The sequence below is a fragment of the Accipiter gentilis genome, chromosome 12, assembly GCF_929443795.1.
Source record: "Accipiter gentilis chromosome 12, bAccGen1.1, whole genome shotgun sequence".
NCBI lineage: Eukaryota > Metazoa > Chordata > Aves > Accipitriformes > Accipitridae > Astur > Astur gentilis.
The window spans coordinates 35,846,171-35,867,972 of NC_064891.1; the positions used below are offsets into that span (position 1 = coordinate 35,846,171).

Below are 21,802 nucleotides of genomic sequence, written 5' to 3' on the forward strand. Positions count from 1 at the left end.
GCCTTCCAAACAGTAACAATATAATAACATTAAAAGTACAAAGGTACAGAAGAAAATAATCACGAGGAATAGAGTGTTACAAACCCCCCCTAGATTCCACAAAGCTAAGTGCAGGGCAATTTTGTACATATTTGATGTTTTTTTATTTCTTTAATTAATAAAGTGCTTTCTGTTAATGAAAGGCAGTTTTGTGGTCATCTATGGAAAGGTGCTTACCCACTCACCTATGACTCATTTCTCAGTAGCATCTTACAGGTTTGGAGTTTCCACTGTTATGACCCGCTCATGGTGCTGGAGTGCACCGGGGAGGCCAAGGCAGTATATAATCATGGCAGGTCCCAGAGCACAGGCACTGGCCACCCTTGGGGCTGCTGGAGCTCACCTCACCACAGAACCAGACCCAAGTGGCACAAGGAAGAAACACTCTTGCATCATGGCGGGCAAGGCTGTGGCTGCTGTCCTGACTCTTCTCCTGGTCTCAGCAGTTGGAACAAAAGGTAAAGAAATCCTTCCTAAAGCTCTCCTAACTAATTGCTAGTGTAAATGCTGATGGGGGAGCTACAACACTCCTTACAAGTGCAGCAAATAACTCTTCTAATACTGTAAGCAAAAAGAACATGTTATGCTGCCTGTGGAAACAGTGAAACAGGCCACCTTTTTTTTTCTTCTCATTTTACAGGTAAGGCCTTACCACGCTCAGCGATTGAACTCCGGTGCCAGTGCCCAAGCACCCATTCCAAGTTCATCCACCCCAAGTTCATTCAAAATGTGAACCTCACCCCCAGCGGACCTCACTGCAAGAACGTTGAAGTCATGTAAGTGCTTTTGCAAAATCATGCCGATTACGTAACAAGGAGGAAACAGATTTTACATTAAGGATGATGTAAGTCTTCTCTGATAGATGTAACAAGCCAGCAGGAGCGGCTACTCAGGATGCAGAACAGCAATGCTCATTGCTGTTACGAACGATACGCTACGTGTTATAAGTTGCATGTTGTTTTTGCCAGTCTCTACTTTTTAAACACCCCATACAATATTTCAACCTAAGCCCGCAGTCATCAGACAGCAAATAACTTGCAAAAACTCTGAATTCTACCAGCACGTGAGAAGGGAATTAAACTCATAGAGCCATGCTGAGCAAGTGATCAAAACATGGAATTTAACAGCTAGGTCAAAAATATGATCACATTGCTAGTCAAGTCAATGAAAAAACTACCATTAGCATACAAATCATATAATCAGGTCACAATTCCAGAACTCTTACTGTAACAAAATTCCTATGGACTGGGCAATACAGTTTCTGAATCAAGATGGAAAGATTTAGCCCTTCAGTTAAACACCATCATAAATACAAAGCAAGCTGGGGAAAAAAAAAGAAGCAATTTTGAAAAGAGTGAGAATCCTGCAAATGATTTAATGCATTCAAACAAACAGATATGAGAAGATATGAAAGCATTTAGAAAAAATCCGAACTTTATGTTAGGCTACAGCCTGATACAGTTTAAAGTAGAACATGTAAGTGTACACTTAGAATGATGTTACGAGAGAAAAGGGAAATTGCCTTGTAATTCATTAAGTAGACCTTTCCCCTTCCTTTTTTCTCTGTTGCAGAGCTACCCTGACAGACGGCAGAGAAGTGTGCCTGGAGCCCACTGCCCCCTGGGTGAAGCTGATCATCAAGGCAATTCTGGACAAGTGAGTCATTTGTTCTCAGTGAGCATGGCTTATCAAAAAACTGTATTTTAAGTGAGCTAGCAAACATGTACAGCATAAAGCATTCAAAAATTCTGTCTCAGGCAGTTACGACCATTTGTGTTCACTAACGGGGACAAACACTGTGATTGCTCTGAGCTTTAATTATAGCATTAGGTTTAATCCCTTACTGTGCCACACACCCCACATGAATGTTAGCTACATCTCTCGTACGGCACAAGCATGCTGAAAACCTGCAGCTCAAGTACTCAAGAAATCCAGGCATTAACCCACTGGTTTTCTCTTGGTTGCAATGGTAGAAAGCAACAATCAGTTTTTCCAAACTAATGGCATTTAGACAAGCGGGGGAAAAATCAGGCCCAAGAGGTGTGCATCAAACTATGGAAGCCCACAGTTAACTGAGTGCTTGTGAAAAGGTCACAATGTACCAGTGTCCCTTAGGTTCAGTAACAGCTTTTAAGGGGCTTGGACACAGAAGCACAAACCCTTAGTGGTGCATTTCATCACAGCGAGTGATACCTGTTCCATGGACAAGTTCTAATCGTCTCATTTTCCATTTTCTTTCTTTTTAGGGCAAATGCCAAACCTGCAATAGTGTCCTAAGATGAAGAAGAAAAACGTCCTAACTCTTCCAGAAAGGCAAAAATGGGAGAGATGCTCATCCAGCTTTTGGCAGCTCACCTTCTCCTTCCTCCTACCTTCACACTTCTGACAGCATCTAGAGAGATTTTGTAGTTAGCTGACAACAGTACTTTAGGACTTTTAAAGAGGTCTCATTATGTGGGAGAGAAACCACTGACACCAGAAAAAGCTGGCAGAAAAAATGGCTTGTGAAAGGAGATGGAGATGATTCTGGAGTCATTTTTGCTAAACACAGCTGGATCAGTGCAGTGTGCTTTCAGAAGAGCTTTCACTAATGACACCTTCCCTTTTTGCTAACAGTTTAGGAAAAGACCAGTGACTCCTCTACAGGAAAACATGGATAGGTAGCATCAACTGTACCTAGGTCACTCCTGCTCAGAGCAGGCTACTGACTGGAAGAGGGGAGCTTGCAAAATTAAGAAGCCAAAATTCTGAGACATCAGGTTTTGTGCCACCATTTTCAAGATATTATTTATTGTTAATTAGTATTGTGAATATATAAACATATATTTTCATGCCATCTTTTGGTAAAAAAAACCCACTTTATTTATTTGCATATCTATTTTATTTATTTATTTTTGCATATTTATTTACTTTTGCATAAGAATGTAGTTGGTCTTCAGTATTTATTTATTTATTTATTTATGGAAAATATTTATGTTTATGTACCTAATAAATGCTTGTTGAAATATTTTCACTCCAATATTGTGTGTTATTAATTTTCTTACTGAATACAGAACTGAAAAAGAGGGTGCATTTTCTTTCATTTTGTATCACATAATGGGTTCTCAGAAGGGCAAGTGGTGGCCGAGTTCCGGGGCACAGCAAATTGCAACAGCAGATTCTTGCCTCTGGTGAGTGCAGACGGTTTCCAATAGGTGGAATTATAAAAATTATCTACTTTCTCCCTCTCTTCTTGCCAGACTCAGTGTTTTCAGAGGTCTGGGTGATAAAATTCACAGATAGAAAGTACTGAACAAATAACGTTTAATCGCAGGAATTCCAAGGCCATAGCAGTGGTGGTGCTCAGACAGCATGTCAGCTGAGAATCTGGCACTGAACAGGTTTTTTCATTAACTTAAGTAAGCAGGTAAATCTGATAAACATTAAGGAAGTCACTGAGCATTCTCCCTAATTCCAGTGAGGGGGGAACAACTACATCATGAGAAGTCCTAACAAGTAGAGCTCTGACTGTACGGCCACACACGTGCCAGTGACACAGCCAGTTACAGAGGAATGGTTGGAATAGAAGCAGCGAACACTTGAGAGAATGGGAAAGTTCTGCAAGTTTTGATATTTGTTTTGCTTTGGTCTTTTCCAATAAGGAGCCACTCCACATTCTGCACAAACAGCTCACATTTGCTCATGGTGCAAGATAAAAAGGGAGTTTCCGGTACTGTTTGAGCAAGCTCTTGTGCAAGATGACAACTATTCCAACAACACTTTGCTCCCTATCCCCATCTCTGCCTCTGTCCCACAGCACTGCATTACACAGCCTGCTAGACCTCATCCTCAGAATGTTAAGGAGACAAAGTTTCTCAGGGGGACAGGTTTTCTTCAGCCTCGTTTTACAACACTAAGCTTTCCGGTTTTCTGAGTGATTTTTTCAAGCTAGCTTCTTTCCAAGATCTAATTTGCAGGTAAGCATGTCAGAAATAGCAGCCAAGATTGGGGAGAGGTGGGAAAGAACTACTTTACATGCACCCCAACAGAAGTATGTGTGTATCCTAAAGGACTGGCACCAGTTTTAGTGCTACACAGATACTTACAGTAAGCGCATAACCTTTATCACCAGCAAAATCCTAGTTAAGTTACTGGGTGCTGAATCACGGCCAAGGAAGGGCTCTTCTTGTAAATTTTTCTGTCCAAAACATCAGCAATGGCTGTGCTCCCAGGACCCTAGGCAGGGCATCTGCACAGCGGCTGCACTGTATCCCTTCTTTCTCCATAGGTTATCGCTCATCCGACAGACATGATTCAGAGGCTGGCTAGAAATGATAAAATATTGCATTCCTGTTCTGTATGCACTCAGAGGACACCTTTCTTAGAAACAAAACAACAACCCTCAAGCTTCCAAAAATGTGTTTCAGTGCTCTCAGAGGCTGCTGAGAGAAGCACTGCAGCTTTTCTGACTTGATGACTAGCTTTGTCAAATGTCGGCTGTTCTCTCCTGTTGTTTCTGCTTTGCTAATATTGTCTCTCCAAAGCTGAACATGGACTCTATGAAATTACTAATTCTCCTGGCAAAATATTTTTACGCTGAGACACTGAACTAGTGTCGTGGTTTAACCCCAGCCAGCAACTAAGCACCACAGAGCCGCTCACTCACTCCCCCCCGCCCCCCCGTAGTGGGATGGGGGAGAGAATTGGGGAAAAAAAATAAAACTCGTGGGTTAAGATAAGAACAGTTTAATAGAACAGAAGAAACTAATAATGATAATGATAACACTAATAAAATTACAATAGTAACAATAAAAGGATTGGAATATATAAGTGATGCACAATTCAATCGTTCACCACTCACTGACTGACGTTCAGTTAGTCCCTGAGCGGTGATCCCCCTGCCCCCACTCCCCCCAGTTTATATACTGGGCATGACATCACATGGTATGGAACACCCCATTGGCCAGTTTGGGTCAGCTGCCCTGGCTGTGTCCCCTCCCAACTTCTTGTGCCCCTCCAGCCTTCCTGTTGGCTGCGCATCAGAAGCTGAAAAATCCTTTAGACTAAACATTACTTATCTACTTAGATGTTACTAAACATCTCATACCTAACTCAAAAACATAGCACTATACCAGCTACTAGGAAGATAATTAAATCTATCCCAGCTGAAACCAGGACAACTAGTTAACAATCTTAGCTAACATATCCAAAGTGTTGTCCTGCTCCCCACTGAGCAAAAGCCAGACACTATGTATGTCCAGGACAAACTGCCATCTCCCCTAGACACAATACCAAGGCTCTCATTTGGCAGGCTCCTTCTTTTCAAAACCCAATTAATTTCTTATTTTTAGTAAAGTACTGAAATACACATGAACAGCATGTTTTATCAGATCACAATTTGGTCCAGTTTCCTTCCTTGACACCACCTTTTTTTCACTTCACAAAAATAAGAATATCCAATATCCCAATGACTAAACTGTATGCACTCTAGAAATGGATTCCTGAGGAACACTGGAGAGATTTCACTTATGACACGTGTTTATCTTCTGGTTTAAATGCCTACGATTATTCTAGATGCATGACGTTAGAACTTCCTAAGTACTTACTTTAATCAGGTGTTATTACAACTGTCTTATTGTCAGATACTTTCTCTTTTCATATTCTGAACAAATGAAATTTTCAGGAGAGCTTAAGTGACTTAGGTGATAATGCCTCAGTCATTTTAAGCTCATCATTTCCTGTTCAATGACTGGAGAAGCTTTTCAGTACAGAATTAAGCATCTAAATCCCTTTAGCCAAACTGAAAATGACAAAATCCTCTCAGAGAACAATAGAAACTAGTTATGTCTTGCCTTCATAAGACACTGGCTAAATAACTTCATTAGAGTCATATCAAAATACAGTACATAAGATTGGGATGAAAAGTTCCCGTAATTACGTTGGGTATAAGTTTTTGCACAAGGCATTTAAACTCAATGCAAAGAGCTGAACAGAAATTTTACACTCAGAGAGGGGGGGAAAAAGTCTATTTTGGCTTGGGGGGATGTCTGGTAATGCTGTATTGATTTCCAAGTGCAAGCTCAGCATTGTTGGTTAAAACTAACATCCCATGAAGAAGTTCAAACAAAAAGTGATGGATAATAATCACAATCTAAAGAAATAATTTAAAATACACAGGAGCAGAGGTAAGTTAGGGAATTCTGAAATGCCACTGAACAGACTGCACAGAGATTTGGTTTTCTTATGCAACACTCGCACATATTAGGAAACCTGTGTGTACAGAAGCCACACATTGTGCTGGAGAGCACTTGTTCAGCACTTAGGCTGCTGGGTGTGCACCTTTTCAATATAAAAACTGATGTGAAACAGAACCAGAGCAGGACATCTGTTAAGAAGAAAACTTCTGCACAGCAATGCATGGCAAACCTGTTGTTGTTGCTTTGGTTCTTTATCTGGTCTTAATGGCAGGGTCAGAAGGTAAGAAAATGGTCTTTTAAAACTCACATAACCAATGAATAAATAAATAAATAAATGCAAGTGGGCTTATGCTATGTTAATGTTGACTTTTTGCAAGAGGTGTGCATCTTCAATAAATTGTCATTCAGAAGTAAAAAGTATCATTTGTATTTGCATCTGTTAGGATGTTGTGGCTGTTTCCAGGGGTAAAATGTGCTTGTGTTAGAAAATTAGTTTATTCCTATGCCATAATATATGCCTTACCCTAGATTTTAAGAAATGTTTTAATTAAGACAGGACTTTTTTTTCTAAATGTGTCCATACATCTCTTCTTTTCGAAATGACAATTTTCTCCTATTTGTACTTTTATTCTTGGTAGGCGGGTTGATGATAGTTCTTCCTCAAAGCAAGAATTATGCAGTTTGCAGAAAAGAATAAAGAATATGAGCAGATGATCGTGGCAGGAACTAGTAAGCAATATGTGGACATAGTTAATGACGTTAACCTACTTTGTTCAAGTGATGCAATTCAGGTGTAGAATCTGGCCAGGCACAAATACACTATGAAAACATCTCAGTATTTTCACTTAGAGATACAAGTGTAACTTTAAATGCATCTGCATACCAGCAGCTCTGAAAATATAACTGCTGCTATTGTGCAGATGCAGTTAATTTTATCTCAAAGTCTTCAGCAAATCCGAGTGTCTGAGTAACAAAAAGGCAGCTGACAGAAGGGAATTCTCTTTGCTTCACAGGAGCAAATAATGAGATTGTTCATTTATCTAGAGGTAACTTATTTTTGTTCTACAGGTAAGGCCCTGGTGAAGACAAAGGAAAAAGGCTTCCAGTGCCTGTGCATAAGCACTCATTCCAAGTTCATCCCTCCCAAGGCTATTCAGAATGTGAGATTAAGCCAAAGAGGACCTCGCTGCAAAAATGTGGAAATCATGTGAGCCCTTTTGCAAAATATCATCTGGCTTTCAATAGGAGGAAGTGACTTGGCATTTCACACTCTAGTTACTTATTTACTTTGGGTGGAATTATATGTCCCTTGCAAAGCCTCATAGATGCTAAGTATAAGGTGTTAGGCCTTCTATCCAAAGGAATAAGCTAACTTCCTGCCAATGTTACAAGCCACTTCCAGACAGTATTTTAAAAGTCTCTCTATGCTACTATCTTAAATATGACAAACACCAGAGGAGAGAATTAGATCCCCCATGCACATTCAGGGCACAATTAATAATTTAGGAGAATGAAGAATAATCAAAGATACAATCTTGATCCCATTGACATGAATTCAAACAATTTCCACTAACTTGGTCTGCATGTGGCAAGGTTTGAAACACCATGAGTTATTCCCTATGTCAGAATTGCATAGTGAGCATTTTCCTGAGCAAGGAGCGTGGAACTTAAATTGTAAAATCCATGTGAGTACAAAGTAAAAGATACGGTAAGCTTCATTTAAAATCACATCAGGAACTATTCATATGAATTGAATCAATACATTCATGTAAACAGAAGGGAGCTTTCAGGTTTTTATGCTTTCACTATGGTTTCATAAGCAAATAATACTTGTACAATCATACCCTCTGAGCAGCATTGTGTGTCATCCAGTTCTACCTCACTAGTAATTGGTAATTTCAGCCAGGTTTGATTTAAAAAAAAAAATATTTTCCAAGATAATTAAGTTCCTGAAAGATCTGCTAAACTATGACCAGATAGAGAACAGAAACCAAAAAATTCATCAGGCTCATTAAAAAGATTGCATCATAAGCACCTATACTGACACCATTCATTAAAAAAAACAAAACTTAAATGCCCAAGTATAGAAAAAGTATAGGAAAATCACTTTTCCCTATTTCTCTCAGAAATACCAGATGGAAAATATCAAACAACTTTAATAAATGAAAGTCCAGTTACTTACTTGACAAATAGCTAAGATAAATTTCAAAACATCAGGAGAGTGGGAGGGATCCACCTGGCCTTAACGTCTTTTTTTCTTTCTTGGCAGAGCTACGCTGAAAGGTGGCAGACGAGTGTGTTTGGAACCCACTGCTCCCTGGGTCCAGCTCACTGTAAAGGCTATTTTGGCCAGGTAAGTTGTTTTTTTTACTAGAACAGCTTCAATTGAAAGCTATTTTTAGAAAGCAGATTTTCATTTCTTGGGACAAAAATGTTCACCCTCTTCAGGCATTAGTAATTCTTTCCAGTGTTTCTCTCTAAACCTGTATTTCTAAATGCCTGAGGATTAAAATAATTTCCTAGCTTGATACCTTCCCTGTGTGTTAAGCCACCCAGAAGGTCACAGGTATGATGCACCTAAATATCCGCTGAGAGACAGCATGACCTGGGTGCATGTTTGACACTTCCAAAAATTGAGCTCTAAAGGACTCACTTCCTCTTTCTGGGTATAATTCAGATGTACAGCTGGCATTTCTAAGCTTATTAGCTTTCACTGCTGTAAATGGGGACAGTCAGGTACCTACTTTGCACAATTTAGACATAGGCATATGGAAGTCCTTTCTGTTGGAGCAGTACTTGCGTAAACACAGGATTTTTTTGTCTTTGCATGTCAGTTGGTTGATACAGTAAAAATAGGTCATTAACAACTTATGAGCACCTGTTGCTCTTCCTGTAGCTTGTATTAATGGTAATTGTTTCATTAAAAAAATTCTGAACTCACTTTATACTTCATCTCATTACAGGGCCAGAGACAACACTGAGTCACCAATCAAAGAAAAGTCAAGGAAAAATAGACCTTGGAGTTTTTCAAGGATATGAAATAAGAGGAAACACTTGCTGATGAGAAACGTCAAGGAACAGACTCCCCTTCTGCTACATTACTACATTTGATGGGTTTTTTTCCCCCCAAGATAGTTGCTGATTCTACTTAGTTTCTTTGCTGTGTCTATCTCTAAAACTCTATCTGTGATGCATCAAGGAATTCAAGCTTAATGAATGTGTTTTAGTGCTATAAGGACAAGAATAAACAAGAGGAAATTAGTTACCCTTAAATGGTCATACTTAACGTAGAAATAGAAAGGATACAATTAGTAAACACATGAATAAACATATAATAAGGAAGAGTCTGTGCAGCTTTGAAGGAAGTTTTCTTTTATGCATTTGTTACAGTTCTTTGAAGGTGACAACAAGCCTACGTATGTGGAAGGTCCAACAGGTATAGTCAAACTGTGTTTCTGAAATCCTTTCACAACCCTCACCAAACATTAGAGATAATGGGGCTAAGAAAGAAGTCTTGGAAATGGGTACATAACAGGTGAATACATAGAAATGAAGGACAGAACGAAAAGGTCAGCTTTTTTTTTATAAAGGGCCATCACCCATGGATTCCTACACCAGCTTGTGTGAGGTCCTGTTTGGTTTGGCATATCCACAACTGGTCTGGGAAGGTCATTTGCTACAAGCTGAAGTATTCTGGTGATGCTAAATGGAGGGTGGTAAAGACTAGGCTCAACTATGAAGAACTGCAGAAGGACCTTAGGAGACTCATTGAGTAGGCTGTAAAATACCAGGTGAAATTCACTGCAGGAAGTAGCAAAAATGGCTGACGTGGGAGGAAAAAATTACAAAGCTCATATAAAAATGAGGCAAGCTAAGCTGACCACTAGCACACAAGTGAGAGATCTTGGGATTATGCTAAATTGTACAAAAGGAATATCAGATCAGGGCTCAGCAGTGAAAAAAACTTCAGAACCAAACCAAAAAAAACAGAAACCCAACCCATACTAGGACATGAGTAAGAACTAACTACTAAAATTTGTTATGCCACTGTGTAACTGCATGACTCACCCACATGCCGAGCATTGTGCAGCCCCTGGCTCCCATCTTCAAGAACACAGAGTAGAGTTGGTAAAGGTTGAAGGTAATGCAACAAAGATGAACAAATACTCCGTACAAGAAGTGATGAAGCAAAACAGATCTTTCATTCAAAAGCGAGATACTTCTGCGTGGCCAAGGGGGAAGCGAATTCACACCCATTTCTCCATGAAAGAACCATCTTTCTGAAAGTGGCAGAGATCATCTACCAGCCAGTCCTGACAGCGGTAGCAATGTTTTCTACAAAGACCAAACATGACTTCATTTTCTATGAGTACCCAGAAAATAATTTTTTTGGTAGCGTATCTTTAAAATTAACTATGAGACAAGCCAGTCACTGAAATGGAGAATGCTGATTAAAATATGACTGACTGAAGTGTCCTAGTTTCAGTTGGGATAGAGTTAACTGTCTTCCTAGTAGCTGGTACAGTGCTATGTTTTGTGTTCAGTATGCGAAGAATGTTGATAACACTGATGTTTTCAGTTGTTGCTCAGTAGTGTTTATGTTGCCGAAAAACTCGGAATAAAGAACTTATCAACACCAATTTAGTGTAGATAAGCAGACACTTCTTTATTGACGGCCGGGTGCGCGGGTGAATCCTCTCAAAAAAACCATGCACACCTGAACACCAAAATCATACACCTTATATTAAACTTATTCATTCATATTCATTAGGTTTCCGAGAAAGGTTATGCATATTCATTAGATTTCTGGGAAGTTATTAGCATATACAAATGTCCTTCTATGCAGGCGTGGTGAAGCCTCTGGTGGTCTTCAGAAGCCCTCTGGTGGTCTTCTGTAGGCTTCCTCACTTTGTCCGATAGTTGACCTCTCAGGTGATTCTGTGCAGTACGATTCTCACCATCATTTACATAAAAATGCATACTATGTCTATTCTTAAATATAACCTTTATAACGATTGGTCCTTCCGTCACACCATCTCATTAATATTCTTATGTTAAAACAATCATTGGTTAATCTCACTTAACTCTACTGATTGGAATCCTTGATAATTAGATCGAGGTGGGAAGGGTAAGGGGTTTCCAAGCAGCAAACTGGTGTCCATAACGGTTTCCTTAGTTTCTTAAAACTAAACACTACTGATCAACAAATCTTTGTCAAAGTTTCTGTGCTTAAATGATTTTAGACAATACTTGAATTCTTATGGTTACACATAGTATATTTTCTAAAGTTCTTAAGTTCCTATGACTATATTTCAAACTTAACACTCCCATACCTATGCTTCACAATTTTCTACTTCTTATTCAAACTGTTGGTTAAATATAAAATGCAATAGACATGTATAATTTTTGCTAAAATATTTATTATAATTCTACATTCCTATTAAAATTAAATATGATTAATTCTAACTAATAACAAATCAATAACAAATCAGTAACATTTAGTCTATAGTCAAGGATTTTCCAGCTTCTCATGCCCAGCCAGGGCACAAGAAGTTGGCACAGGACACAACCAGGGCACCTGACCCAAACTGGCCAACGGTGTATTCTATACCATGTGACGTCCCATCCAGTATAGGAACTGGGAAGTGGGGGCAGGGAATCGCTGCTCGGGGACTAGCTGGGTGTCAGTCGGCGGGTGGTGAGCAATTGCCCTGCCCATCATTTGTACATTCCAATCCTTTTATTACTACTGTTGTCATTTTATTAGTGTTATCATTATCATTATTAGTTTCTTCTTTTCTGTTCTATTAAACTGTTCTTATCTCAACCCAGGAGTTTTACTTCTTTTTTCCCGATTTTCTCCCCCATCCCACTGGATGGGGGGGAGTGAGTGAGCGGCTGCGTGCTGCTTAATTGCTGGCTGGGGTTAAACCACAACACTGAAGGAAATTAAGAGAGTTCATAGGTGATGTTATCCAACAGTATTTGACTGGGTGTACCTGCAGCACAGCTGCAAGCAAGTAAGCATGGACTGACACCTAAACTACCTTCTGTGAGGTGCTTCGCTATGGCTCATCAACAGTCTAAGTCACTGCCCGCCTCAGGGTAGCCTAATGACTATGAGTTAATGGCTTTCAGAAGGAAGCAGCTAAAATTAGAAATACTAAATTACCGGTATTATTTCTGAAGTTATATTTATTGTGCTGTAATTTCCACTTATAGATAGCAAGATGCAGGCACAGAGACACATATATACATATACAGAAAAAGAAATGTAAAAGTCATATTTCTGAAGAAAAGAATGCATTATTTATTAATGTTAATAAACCAGGAATTTTTTTCGCAATTTCTTTGTTCTCACATTAGTTCTACCTGATACTATAACAGACCACATTTTTTGCTTTGCAAAAGGATTTTGCAGCTTACATATTCATTATGTTAAATGTTACTGCTCAAGGGTTCAGCAGACTGCTTATAAGACTAAACATTGGTTTAATGTGTTAATTCCCACTGCATTTACTGTTAGTTTCTTTCTACTGTCAAAAAGGGTGTTAAAAATGTTTTTTTCTTAATTATTTGCTACACATAGTTTATATAACATCGTTAAATATAAATAAAAATAAATATAACATTGTTAAATATAAATCTAGTTTCTGAAGGACAGAAAGCGCTAAAGTGCAGATTCTAGCAGCAATCACCAGAACAGAGATATGTGCTCACAGCAATGGAGGACTGCAGGCAAAAATACCATGACTGCCCCATGGAGTGTGACCTTCTGAGCCCCAGGGTGGGAGAGCGGGGTTTGGGGGATAGCCGCAGGCTAGGTAGAACATCAGACAGCAAACGGACATGTAGGAAACTCTCAGGACAGTCTCGTTCTTGATAGGGAGTAACCCCCACTGGAACCCCCAACCAGACCAACTTTGGATTCAAACCTGAATTCATAAGCTGACTAAATACATCAATTGTTCCTTCACACCGCTGCTCCCCCACGTTTTGGTAAAGAGTAAGATCTGACCTGTCCAGTGGCTTGAGATGCAATGGATCAGCAAGTTTATATGGAACAGCTTTTATGCAACACAGATCTCATTTATAATACTCAATGGTGTATTTTTATTCAAGATTCAGATGTCTACATTTTTGCACTTCTTTCACAGGCAGGCTACCTACCTATGTTCACCTGAGTGCCCCAGAGAAACTCTCCATCCATCTCTGTGCATACCCCACTGTGACTGCACTGCCGGGAAGTGTTTGGGCCAACATCTGCCAAGCTTCATTGGCTTTAGTTTAAGCAGACAGTAAGATGACAGCAAGCGACATTTTAAGAGTCAGAGATGAATGCATGATGTATATTATGTCTACTGACCACTTCTAAATTAGTCAAAAGTTCCTCGCACGAACTTCTTAAAACTTACCATGTGTTTCCTCCTACCACTTCCATATCTTATTTCCACAGTCAGAAAATGCTTCCTCCCAAATTTGTGAAAGGAAAATGCAACTAAAACAGTAAACACAGCCTTCATAGAGGAGGTAAAACCCCAGCTGCTGGTCCCTAACAATTCCCTAGTTGGACTTAGTACCTCTTCTGTTCATACCAGGTGGATCTAATTTATGTTTAATATGAATATTTGTTACTATTTGCTAATATTTTATGGTAATATTATAATGAATATTAATGTATAAGTTTCTAATATTACTAGATACCTTATATTAATATTGACAATGACTTTTCATATTGCATTGGATCAAATGAAACATTTCATTTAACCCACAACAATTTTTTAACTGAAAGCTACAGTACAGAATTGACTGTTCTAAAGCAGAGCTGAAACATATATCATAAATACACAGTCACATAAATATATACTTATAGTACATATACTTATGTATTATAAATATATAAATTAAAAGGCAAATCAACTAAAAAAGAGCTGTACTGCTATTTTGTGATTCCAGAGGGATTCAGGAAAGTCCAGCATTTGCCACGATCTGACTAAGGGTACATAACCATCTATATTTAGACACTTAAGTTTGAAAAAAAAATCACAAACTGACCTAAGCTTTTCTCCTTTCCTTGCTATCATTTCCTCATATAGCAAGTAAAAAAACAGATGTCTAGGACACATTCTGCTTTTTACGTATCTGTTTCCTACGCTCTGCCTCACTGCAACCTTCCCCAAGTGTTTGCACAACCGTGTGCCCAGTTTCTGAGCAGCAGAAGTGATTATTTCCCAGCCCCTGTATTTGTCCCTTCTGCTCTCCACGTGTCAAGTGGAATGGCAGGCAAATGGCAGGCAAATGCCAAGCCCCCTCTGGGGAAAAGGCAGTGGTTTCAGAAGACAGAGTGGGATTTTTTCCCTGCAGAACAAGAATAGGTGGTAGAGACAACACACAGGAGACAGGAGTCAAGAGAGTTCAACTTGCTCAAGCTGAACCCTCGTTCCAGCAAAAGCTTTGTCTCCTGTGTCTTTGGGGTCTTGTGTGCACGAATTCTCAAGTGAGAGGTTGGAGTTTGTTTAAAACAAGACAGATACTTAATTTTCTTAGAGAGAGTAATCTCATCAGCCCAGAGGCTGGAGCATTCCTCTGCAACTGGGGGGACTCAAAACAGTAAGGGAATGAAGCCCAGCTCTCCACCATCCCTCATGATGGTCTTGGTCACCAGAGCACACATGAATCCCCCTCACTGTGTCCCTTGTGTTTGGGCATCCTTTGCTACATGCAAAGACTCTAAATGATCCCAGTCAAGATTCCCAAAAGATTCCCTTTTTGACTTTTGTGTTCATTAGACAAGGTAATGAGTCACGAAAAAGAAAAAACACTAGTTTCCGTGCTGCAGCACAGAGAACACATCCTATAGCCTGCCTTGAAACACAGGCAAGGGAGGCATTTACTTCCCTCTTCAGCAGTCTTTCAGTAATCGGACTATTGCATAACTGTTGTTTTGTTCGTTACAAGCGTGCTTTTAACAGGCTTAAGCATGGAAGGTCTCTGCTTGCAGCGGTATCAGCTCACTCAGTGACGTTATCCTTCAAAAGGAGCAGCAATTCCATTTGCACAAGTCATCTCTGATGGCTGGCAGGAAAGCACATGCTGCCAAAATCAGATAATGGATTTGGAGTTCCCATAGGCAGGGGCTGGGACGAGATTGTGGGCAAAGTGTTGAAGGGATGTAGGGAGAACTTGGGCGATGCATGGCACTCCCAGAAACACGGGTTAGAGTGCCTGGCCTTCGGGCTTGATCTCGTGTCTCAACGTTTTTATGCCACTATCATCTCTATTACACCCCCTTCACACAGTCCCGATGAAACTGTGTCACATCAGAGAAAAAGTGGAGGTAGAGGAGACGATTTAGCTCTCAGAAAACATGGTGGATTTTTATTTCATTACAAATATCCTGCTCTTTTAGACAGATACTTACTCTTAGCTCAGGGGCAGGGTTAATCATATAGGTGGAGCAGGCTCTTGCCTTCACTTTTGACCTGGGGATTTCTGCAGATCTGTTACTGCCACACTCAGGAAATAGCTGAGTCTAGTGGTAAGGATAATAAGCAGTCAATGGTTTTACTTGGGGATTTGAGGGGGAATTTCCTTTTTTTGTCTCAGACATTAATGACATTTCAGTGCACACCAAAATTAGATAATAAAGCTGCAAAATAGTAACTAAGAAAAGTGGGATCCCTAATCAAATTTTAATTACCCTGTGTGTGTGCATACGTTATGTAGAGACACGGAGAGAAAGAGAGAGAACGCAAAAGAGAAAAGAACCAGCAGAACCTCACTCCGAGTAAACTGGTTAAAGATCCAACATCTACATTCTGACACCAGTGAAACCACCCTGTTAATTTAATGTAACGTATACAACGCAATACAACATAAACAATAAAACATAACCTTCAGTAGCTGGTAAAATCCTCTCCTTTTTTCACGCCTTCAGAGAACTAAGTGTATTTTTCAGTAAAGTTCTCTAAGACATACGGCTAAGGAGAAGCACCATTAGGAGTCTGAATCGGTATCTTTTGTTGACTCAATACTCAGTAAGAGGTAGGAGAGACAAATTCAGTGGCACCTTTTCTTGAGCCAGCTGACATAGTGATGGGAAACAGATGAATTACCATCACAAAGTTCCTTTTATCAAATAAGTTAATGATAAATGGTACACAGTAAACTGTAACAAATTATGGGCAAACTATTAAATTATTACTATAAATAAATCACAATGCTTTACATGCTAAAGGTAATAGGGTTTTTAAGAACTCCTCAGAGTTGGGGAGAAGTACCTCTATAAATCCACAGATCACAAAAACGTGAAACTTTGAGGCTGGAGATGACAAGCAGCAAAAGTCATCATGGTCAAAAGGACGACGTTTTTACAGCACTGAAACAGAATGGCTTTTCCTAATCACATGCACTCCAGATGGGTTAAAAAACCAAATCTTCATTTAAGCAACAGATCTGCATTTGAGCCCAAGTCTTCCCCTGAAATTGTCTCCCTCGCAAGGTAATCTCTCTACCAGCCACGGCAAATAAACACTCAGCATTCATGCCAGAAGGTTCTTCAACAGAAATGTCTATAGCACTGCCATAATACTTAATGTTATTTCCCTTTGCTAAGACCTAGGGTTAAGGTCACTGAAAAAGATTACAGAAAAGACTTAGCGAAAATAGCTAGACTTACAAAGGAAACAAAAGCAGTTGTGTTCAGCAGGTCATGCTGTTTTGTTTGCATACAAAGCCTCCTCTGTTTATCATTCATTAACACATGTGACATGAAAAACGCAGGCATGGTTTTCAAAGCCATTCAGAATTTAATATCTGCTTCCCACAGGAAGCTTTGAATACTGCACCCTCAATTCCTTTACCAAACAGATAGTATTAGAGATGAATTTACTTTGTAAGGTGCCACTTGAACAGAAAAAAAGAAAAAAACAACAAATTAAAACCATTAACATCAAAATAATGCTGAGGTAAAATCCTGACCCCAGTGAAAAAACTTTTCAGTGATTTCAGCACTGCCTGATTTCCACTCCAGAGGCTTAAAATCAGATAAGTAGAAGCTATCACCGTAAACAGAGATAAGAAATTACGTATCTCAAATATATATCTGGCATCCCTATGAAGAACAGTTATCTCCCTGAAGAAACTAATGAAATTTACAACATAAACATAACTGAAACCATCATAAAGTCGTATTACTAAATAAGGGTATGCATTAGAAAAAGCACAAAACTTACAAAAGTCTACAAAAGAAACTGGAATGCATGGCTATTATTAACATATTTTAATATATTAATACATTATATCATTCTCAGCAGAATAATTCCTCGTCATCTAGGAAGGAGTTTCACAACAGTCATGTGACTCATTTTTACTGCATCTGGGAAATTCCTCTAACGCAATCTACATGCTAGCAGAGCACACATGCTGGGCACAAAACGGTATATAAGCGAGATGGATCGCCCAGATCAGGCATCAGCAATCCTCCGGGACAAGAGAGGTCACTGCTCCACAGGACCAGAACTAAACAATCTAGCGAAAAGCTCCTGTCTAATCATGAACAGCAAACTTGTGACTGTCCTGGCTCTTTTCCTGATTTCAGCAGCTATGTCTCAGGGTAAGTAAATCCCTCCCAAGATCCCCATGGCTGTAGTATTGTCTAGGCATCTACCAAGATGCTTGTCCTTGCAGAGAGGTAGCTTTAGATTTGTTTCAGCAAATTAGTTTCTTTTGAGAGATTTTCAGCAACTTCTCTTCAGTCCGAAATCTACCATGTAGCCCTTGTACTGAAGAGTTACTGACATCATGTGGGAAAAATTTTAAGGATGCAACTTAAATTTGCTTTATTTCTATGTTTCACTTGAAGTATATGCAGCCAGAGACAGGCTCTTCTTCTGAAGTGTTTGAACGTTTCTCTCCCTTCTCACACAAAGAACAGTTTATGATCTCATATTTGTTACTTAATGATCATACTGCCTTAAGCAAGTAATATACAGCTGGGAATGGAGAATAAGCAGTATGAACATAGAAGCATGGACAGGCCTCCAATTAATGAAAAAAAAATCTAGGGCTCTAACTTCTGCAGAGTTGCCAGTTTGTCGATCCAGATACTAAACCAATGCAATTAACTGTACAGTGTAGTCAGTACAAGTAACCTCAAAATATGTGGTTTTATTTTTAAAAGATGTGTTAATTTAGTTTTAAATGTACTTGGGCATCAGCTCCACTGAAACAAAGAAGCAACTGATCTTTATACCGTGAGGATTTAGGCAGCTTGGACAAATGCAGTATTTTAATTGAGAATGTTGTTAAAATAGAGCAGTCGTGCTTTACGTCTGATACAGTGATGCCTCTCAAACCACGATCTTCCTTTTCTGCTCACAGGTATGACCCTGGCAAGGATGGGAACTGAGCTGCGGTGCCAGTGCATAGCCACGCATTCAAAGTTCATCCCTCCTAAATCCATTCAAGATGTGAAGCTGACACAGAGCGGCCCCCACTGCAAGAACGTTGAAGTCATGTAAGTAGCTCTGCAAGAACCTCCCTCTTCTTCACCTATGCTCTGACGCTGCTGTGGCTGCAGGGGCTTTTACACTTCATGACAAGTACGACAGCAGGCTGACATGATGTAGTTATGTAGATGGTTATTCTTTTGAGAGATGGTTTTAAGTAGTACACCATGTTTTTCATCATCTCTATGACCTTACGTATTCCTGAACTGATCATTATTTTTTTGTCATGCGACATATTAAATAATTCTGGTGGAAGAACATGAATTTCAAGGGCTGGCCAGTTCTTAATACATGAGGTAATAACATAGTTTAAACCCTGCAGGCAAAACTTCCATGAAAACAGCCTGCATCAGTCTCAGAGAGACAAATAAGCTCCCACAAGCAGATTTAGGGAAACAGTGAAACTATTGTTACCTGGAATAGTGTGGAGGAGGGACTAAAATGTTGAAATCCTTATAGTGCTGAAACACATTTTCACCACTGGAGGTTTCAATCGTTGTGTAAGAAAGCTTTACTAATGTAAACAAATTCAAACAAAGCACCCACATATATTGAGAAAGACTTTTGGGAGTGTGTGACTGCTTTGAGAGCAGGCACACAGACTCAGACAATGTCTGGACGGTTTTAGTCTCCTCAGTTGTGGAACACATATAACAAAATGGCCAAGTCTAACTTAGAGCAGTTGGGATGAATTTATACTAACTAATCTAAAACCGCAGCATTACATTCAGTGAGTAAAACAAATCCATGTAGTAGTTTCCTGACTTTTCTTTATTCCCTGTTTTGCAGAGCTACTCTGAAGGACGGCAGAGAGGTGTGCTTGGAGCCCACTGCTCCCTGGGTACAGCTGATCGTAAAGGCAATTTTGGCCAAGTAAGTCCCATTCCCTGTCAATTTGGGCAGTTGCGTGGTAAACCTCCCCCAAAAAGCCAGCTTGTAGGATTTCTTAGTGATACCTTCCATTTTCTCTTAATCAGATTTAAAGAACAAGGAAACTTGCTGCTTAATTACAGAATTAGCCTTAGTCTTTCTGACTGCTGCAAGGTCTTTGTTCAAGCTGATACGACACTATTAAGCCTTCGAGTACCGGCAACTCCGTCTGGAGTGAAACTAACACAGAAGTGTTTGTCTTCCTTTGAAAAACAAGGCTTTAAAAAAATTCATCTTTCCCTTACTTACAGTAGCATATGTTAATAATTTATATTTCTGAGTTAATGAGTTTCTTGATGCAAGTAAATGCAGAAACTCATGCTGCAGAAGTTTCCTAGCTGGGCAACAGATATGCACACACTGGGATTTCATTAATTGCTTTTGAAACTCAACTTTATTCTCTCTATGCCTCAAGATAGCACATAGAGTTGGAAACAGACCACTCATCCTTAACTGTTTGTGTAATGCTAAGCAATGATAACTGTTCTTGAACCTCCTTTTAAACTATCCTCTTCCCTCACCTCTTAACAGAGCTCAATTCAATTCTGACTCACCACTCTAAGAAAAACGAGGACAGAAAAAATCTGGGAACTGCTCCAGCTCCTCTGCTGAGACAAACATTTGGGAAAAGCATCATTTAGGCAGTGCACCATCTTCCACCTCCTGCATCAGTGTTATTATGTTAATTATGGGTTTTATTTATTTATTTATTTATTTATTTAACTTCATCTATTTAAGAAAGTCTTTCAAACTGGTCAGTGTTGTCTGTGGGACACACTGTTCATTGACAAATGAACATTTAACAAATAGTTAAAGTGGTTTGCTACAGGAAATGAAGAACCCGTGGCAGCCACTTCAGCCAAACTCAACTAGTTAAGTGCAATGCACTTAGAGCACAGCTTATTTACGCTAAGCCTTACTATTTTGCTATTACACCAGCAAATTGATAATTCCTCCTGCTCCCCTGGAGTGAAACTAGTATGTTGTGTCAACAACAGTTTCCTGAACCACAGTCAGACTGTGGCTAGACTGTGAACTGTGATTTCTAACTTTAAAAATCTAGCCTACAGAATCTGTATGATAGTGTGTTTGGTATTTATTTATTTATTGTGATTTCCGTGGTATTTATAAATATATTTATCGAGTAGTTTCTATATAAGAGAGAAAATGATAATTTATTTCATTTCCACTGGATTTTCCATTCCTGCTATTCATTTCATAAGAAATATTCACAATCTCATTGCTCTGTAGAAGGACTTGGTTGTATGTCTAATTAGCTACACAATCAGCTAATGGAAATGGAAAAAACTACATCTCACATACAGAGAATTTGCTTGTGACACTGTAATTATTTCTAACAATGTATTATTAAATGTGGGAGTTTTTTTCAAAAAAATCTGTTTGTTATCTGTTTGTTATTTTACATTTTCATTTGCTTTATTTGGAAACAGTCTGCTTGATTTTTGCCACCTCAGCCTGACTTCTGGAATTGAAATGAAAATTTCTAGTACATGGTACTGTAACTCACGCTGTTAGGTAACCCGACATTACTGAATGCAATAACAAACTCTTAGGGTAGGGTAAAATGCTCACTCTCCTCTCTTCAAGCTATTCCCAGTACTTGCGGACTGGTACACTGTAGGGCAAGGCTCCTTATTCACGTACGTTGCAGACAAGAGAATTTTACCCTCAGATGCCTAAACACTGCCAGTGTCCAGATCGGCTCCAGAGTTGTAAATCGTTACTACATCAAAGGGCCACTATTTGAATATCAAAATGGGAATTTGTAACCTTTACTTTGGGTAGCCCAATATCAAGCATTTGCCCTCGTGTAACAACTGCTTCCTATTCTGATCCCTGATATGAAGAATGCTGAGTACAAATGCCTGCCTCTTTTAAAAGGCCTGGCTATTCCTCCCCAGCAAGCACAGGTACCAATGCTCAGGCCCTTTGGGAGAGAAGCACTCATACTGCATATGAACACCGAGGAAGGATTCTGGCAGATAAATCTGGGATGCTTCATATTGTTACCACCCCATCTCCTGTCCCATGGGGACTGTTGGAGAGCATAGCCCTCATGGCTGTAATGAGTCTTCCCACAGGACTCCCAGTTCAGTTTGTAAGACAGTAGTTTAAAACATCCATGCT

The 21,802-nt window shown here is 39.4% G+C and overlaps 3 protein-coding genes across 5 annotated transcripts; all 3 read left to right on the forward strand.

The window, feature by feature from the left end:
- Positions 1–274: 274 nt before the first annotated feature.
- LOC126045009 (interleukin-8-like) lies at positions 275–2,795 on the forward strand. 2 transcript variants are annotated; one of them, XM_049815505.1, is made up of 4 exons: positions 275–497; positions 680–815; positions 1,612–1,695; positions 2,286–2,795. In XM_049815505.1, exons 1-4 carry the CDS (start codon positions 275–277, stop codon positions 2,314–2,316), a joined length of 474 nt encoding a protein of 157 aa, XP_049671462.1. In that variant the 3' UTR covers positions 2,317–2,795. The 2 variants fall into 2 exon arrangements, with proteins under 2 accessions (XP_049671462.1, XP_049671463.1); XM_049815506.1 differs by lacking the exon at positions 2,286–2,795 and having other exon boundaries at positions 373–497; positions 1,612–1,699.
- A 3,539-nt stretch (positions 2,796–6,334) lies between these two features.
- Positions 6,335–10,804, forward strand: LOC126045010 (interleukin-8-like). The gene is made up of 4 exons (XM_049815508.1): positions 6,335–6,495; positions 7,284–7,422; positions 8,485–8,568; positions 9,179–10,804. Exons 1-4 carry the CDS (start codon positions 6,432–6,434, stop codon positions 9,252–9,254), a joined length of 363 nt encoding a protein of 120 aa, XP_049671465.1. The 5' UTR covers positions 6,335–6,431; the 3' UTR covers positions 9,255–10,804.
- A 6,846-nt stretch (positions 10,805–17,650) lies between these two features.
- Positions 17,651–21,044, forward strand: LOC126044932 (interleukin-8-like). Of its 2 annotated transcripts, XM_049815347.1 has the most exons (4): positions 17,651–17,829; positions 18,597–18,732; positions 19,514–19,597; positions 20,186–21,044. In XM_049815347.1, exons 1-4 carry the CDS (start codon positions 17,667–17,669, stop codon positions 20,214–20,216), a joined length of 414 nt encoding a protein of 137 aa, XP_049671304.1. In that variant the 5' UTR covers positions 17,651–17,666; the 3' UTR covers positions 20,217–21,044. The 2 variants fall into 2 exon arrangements, with proteins under 2 accessions (XP_049671304.1, XP_049671305.1); XM_049815348.1 differs by having other exon boundaries at positions 17,652–17,829; positions 19,514–21,044.
- The last annotated feature ends 758 nt before the right edge of the window (positions 21,045–21,802 follow it).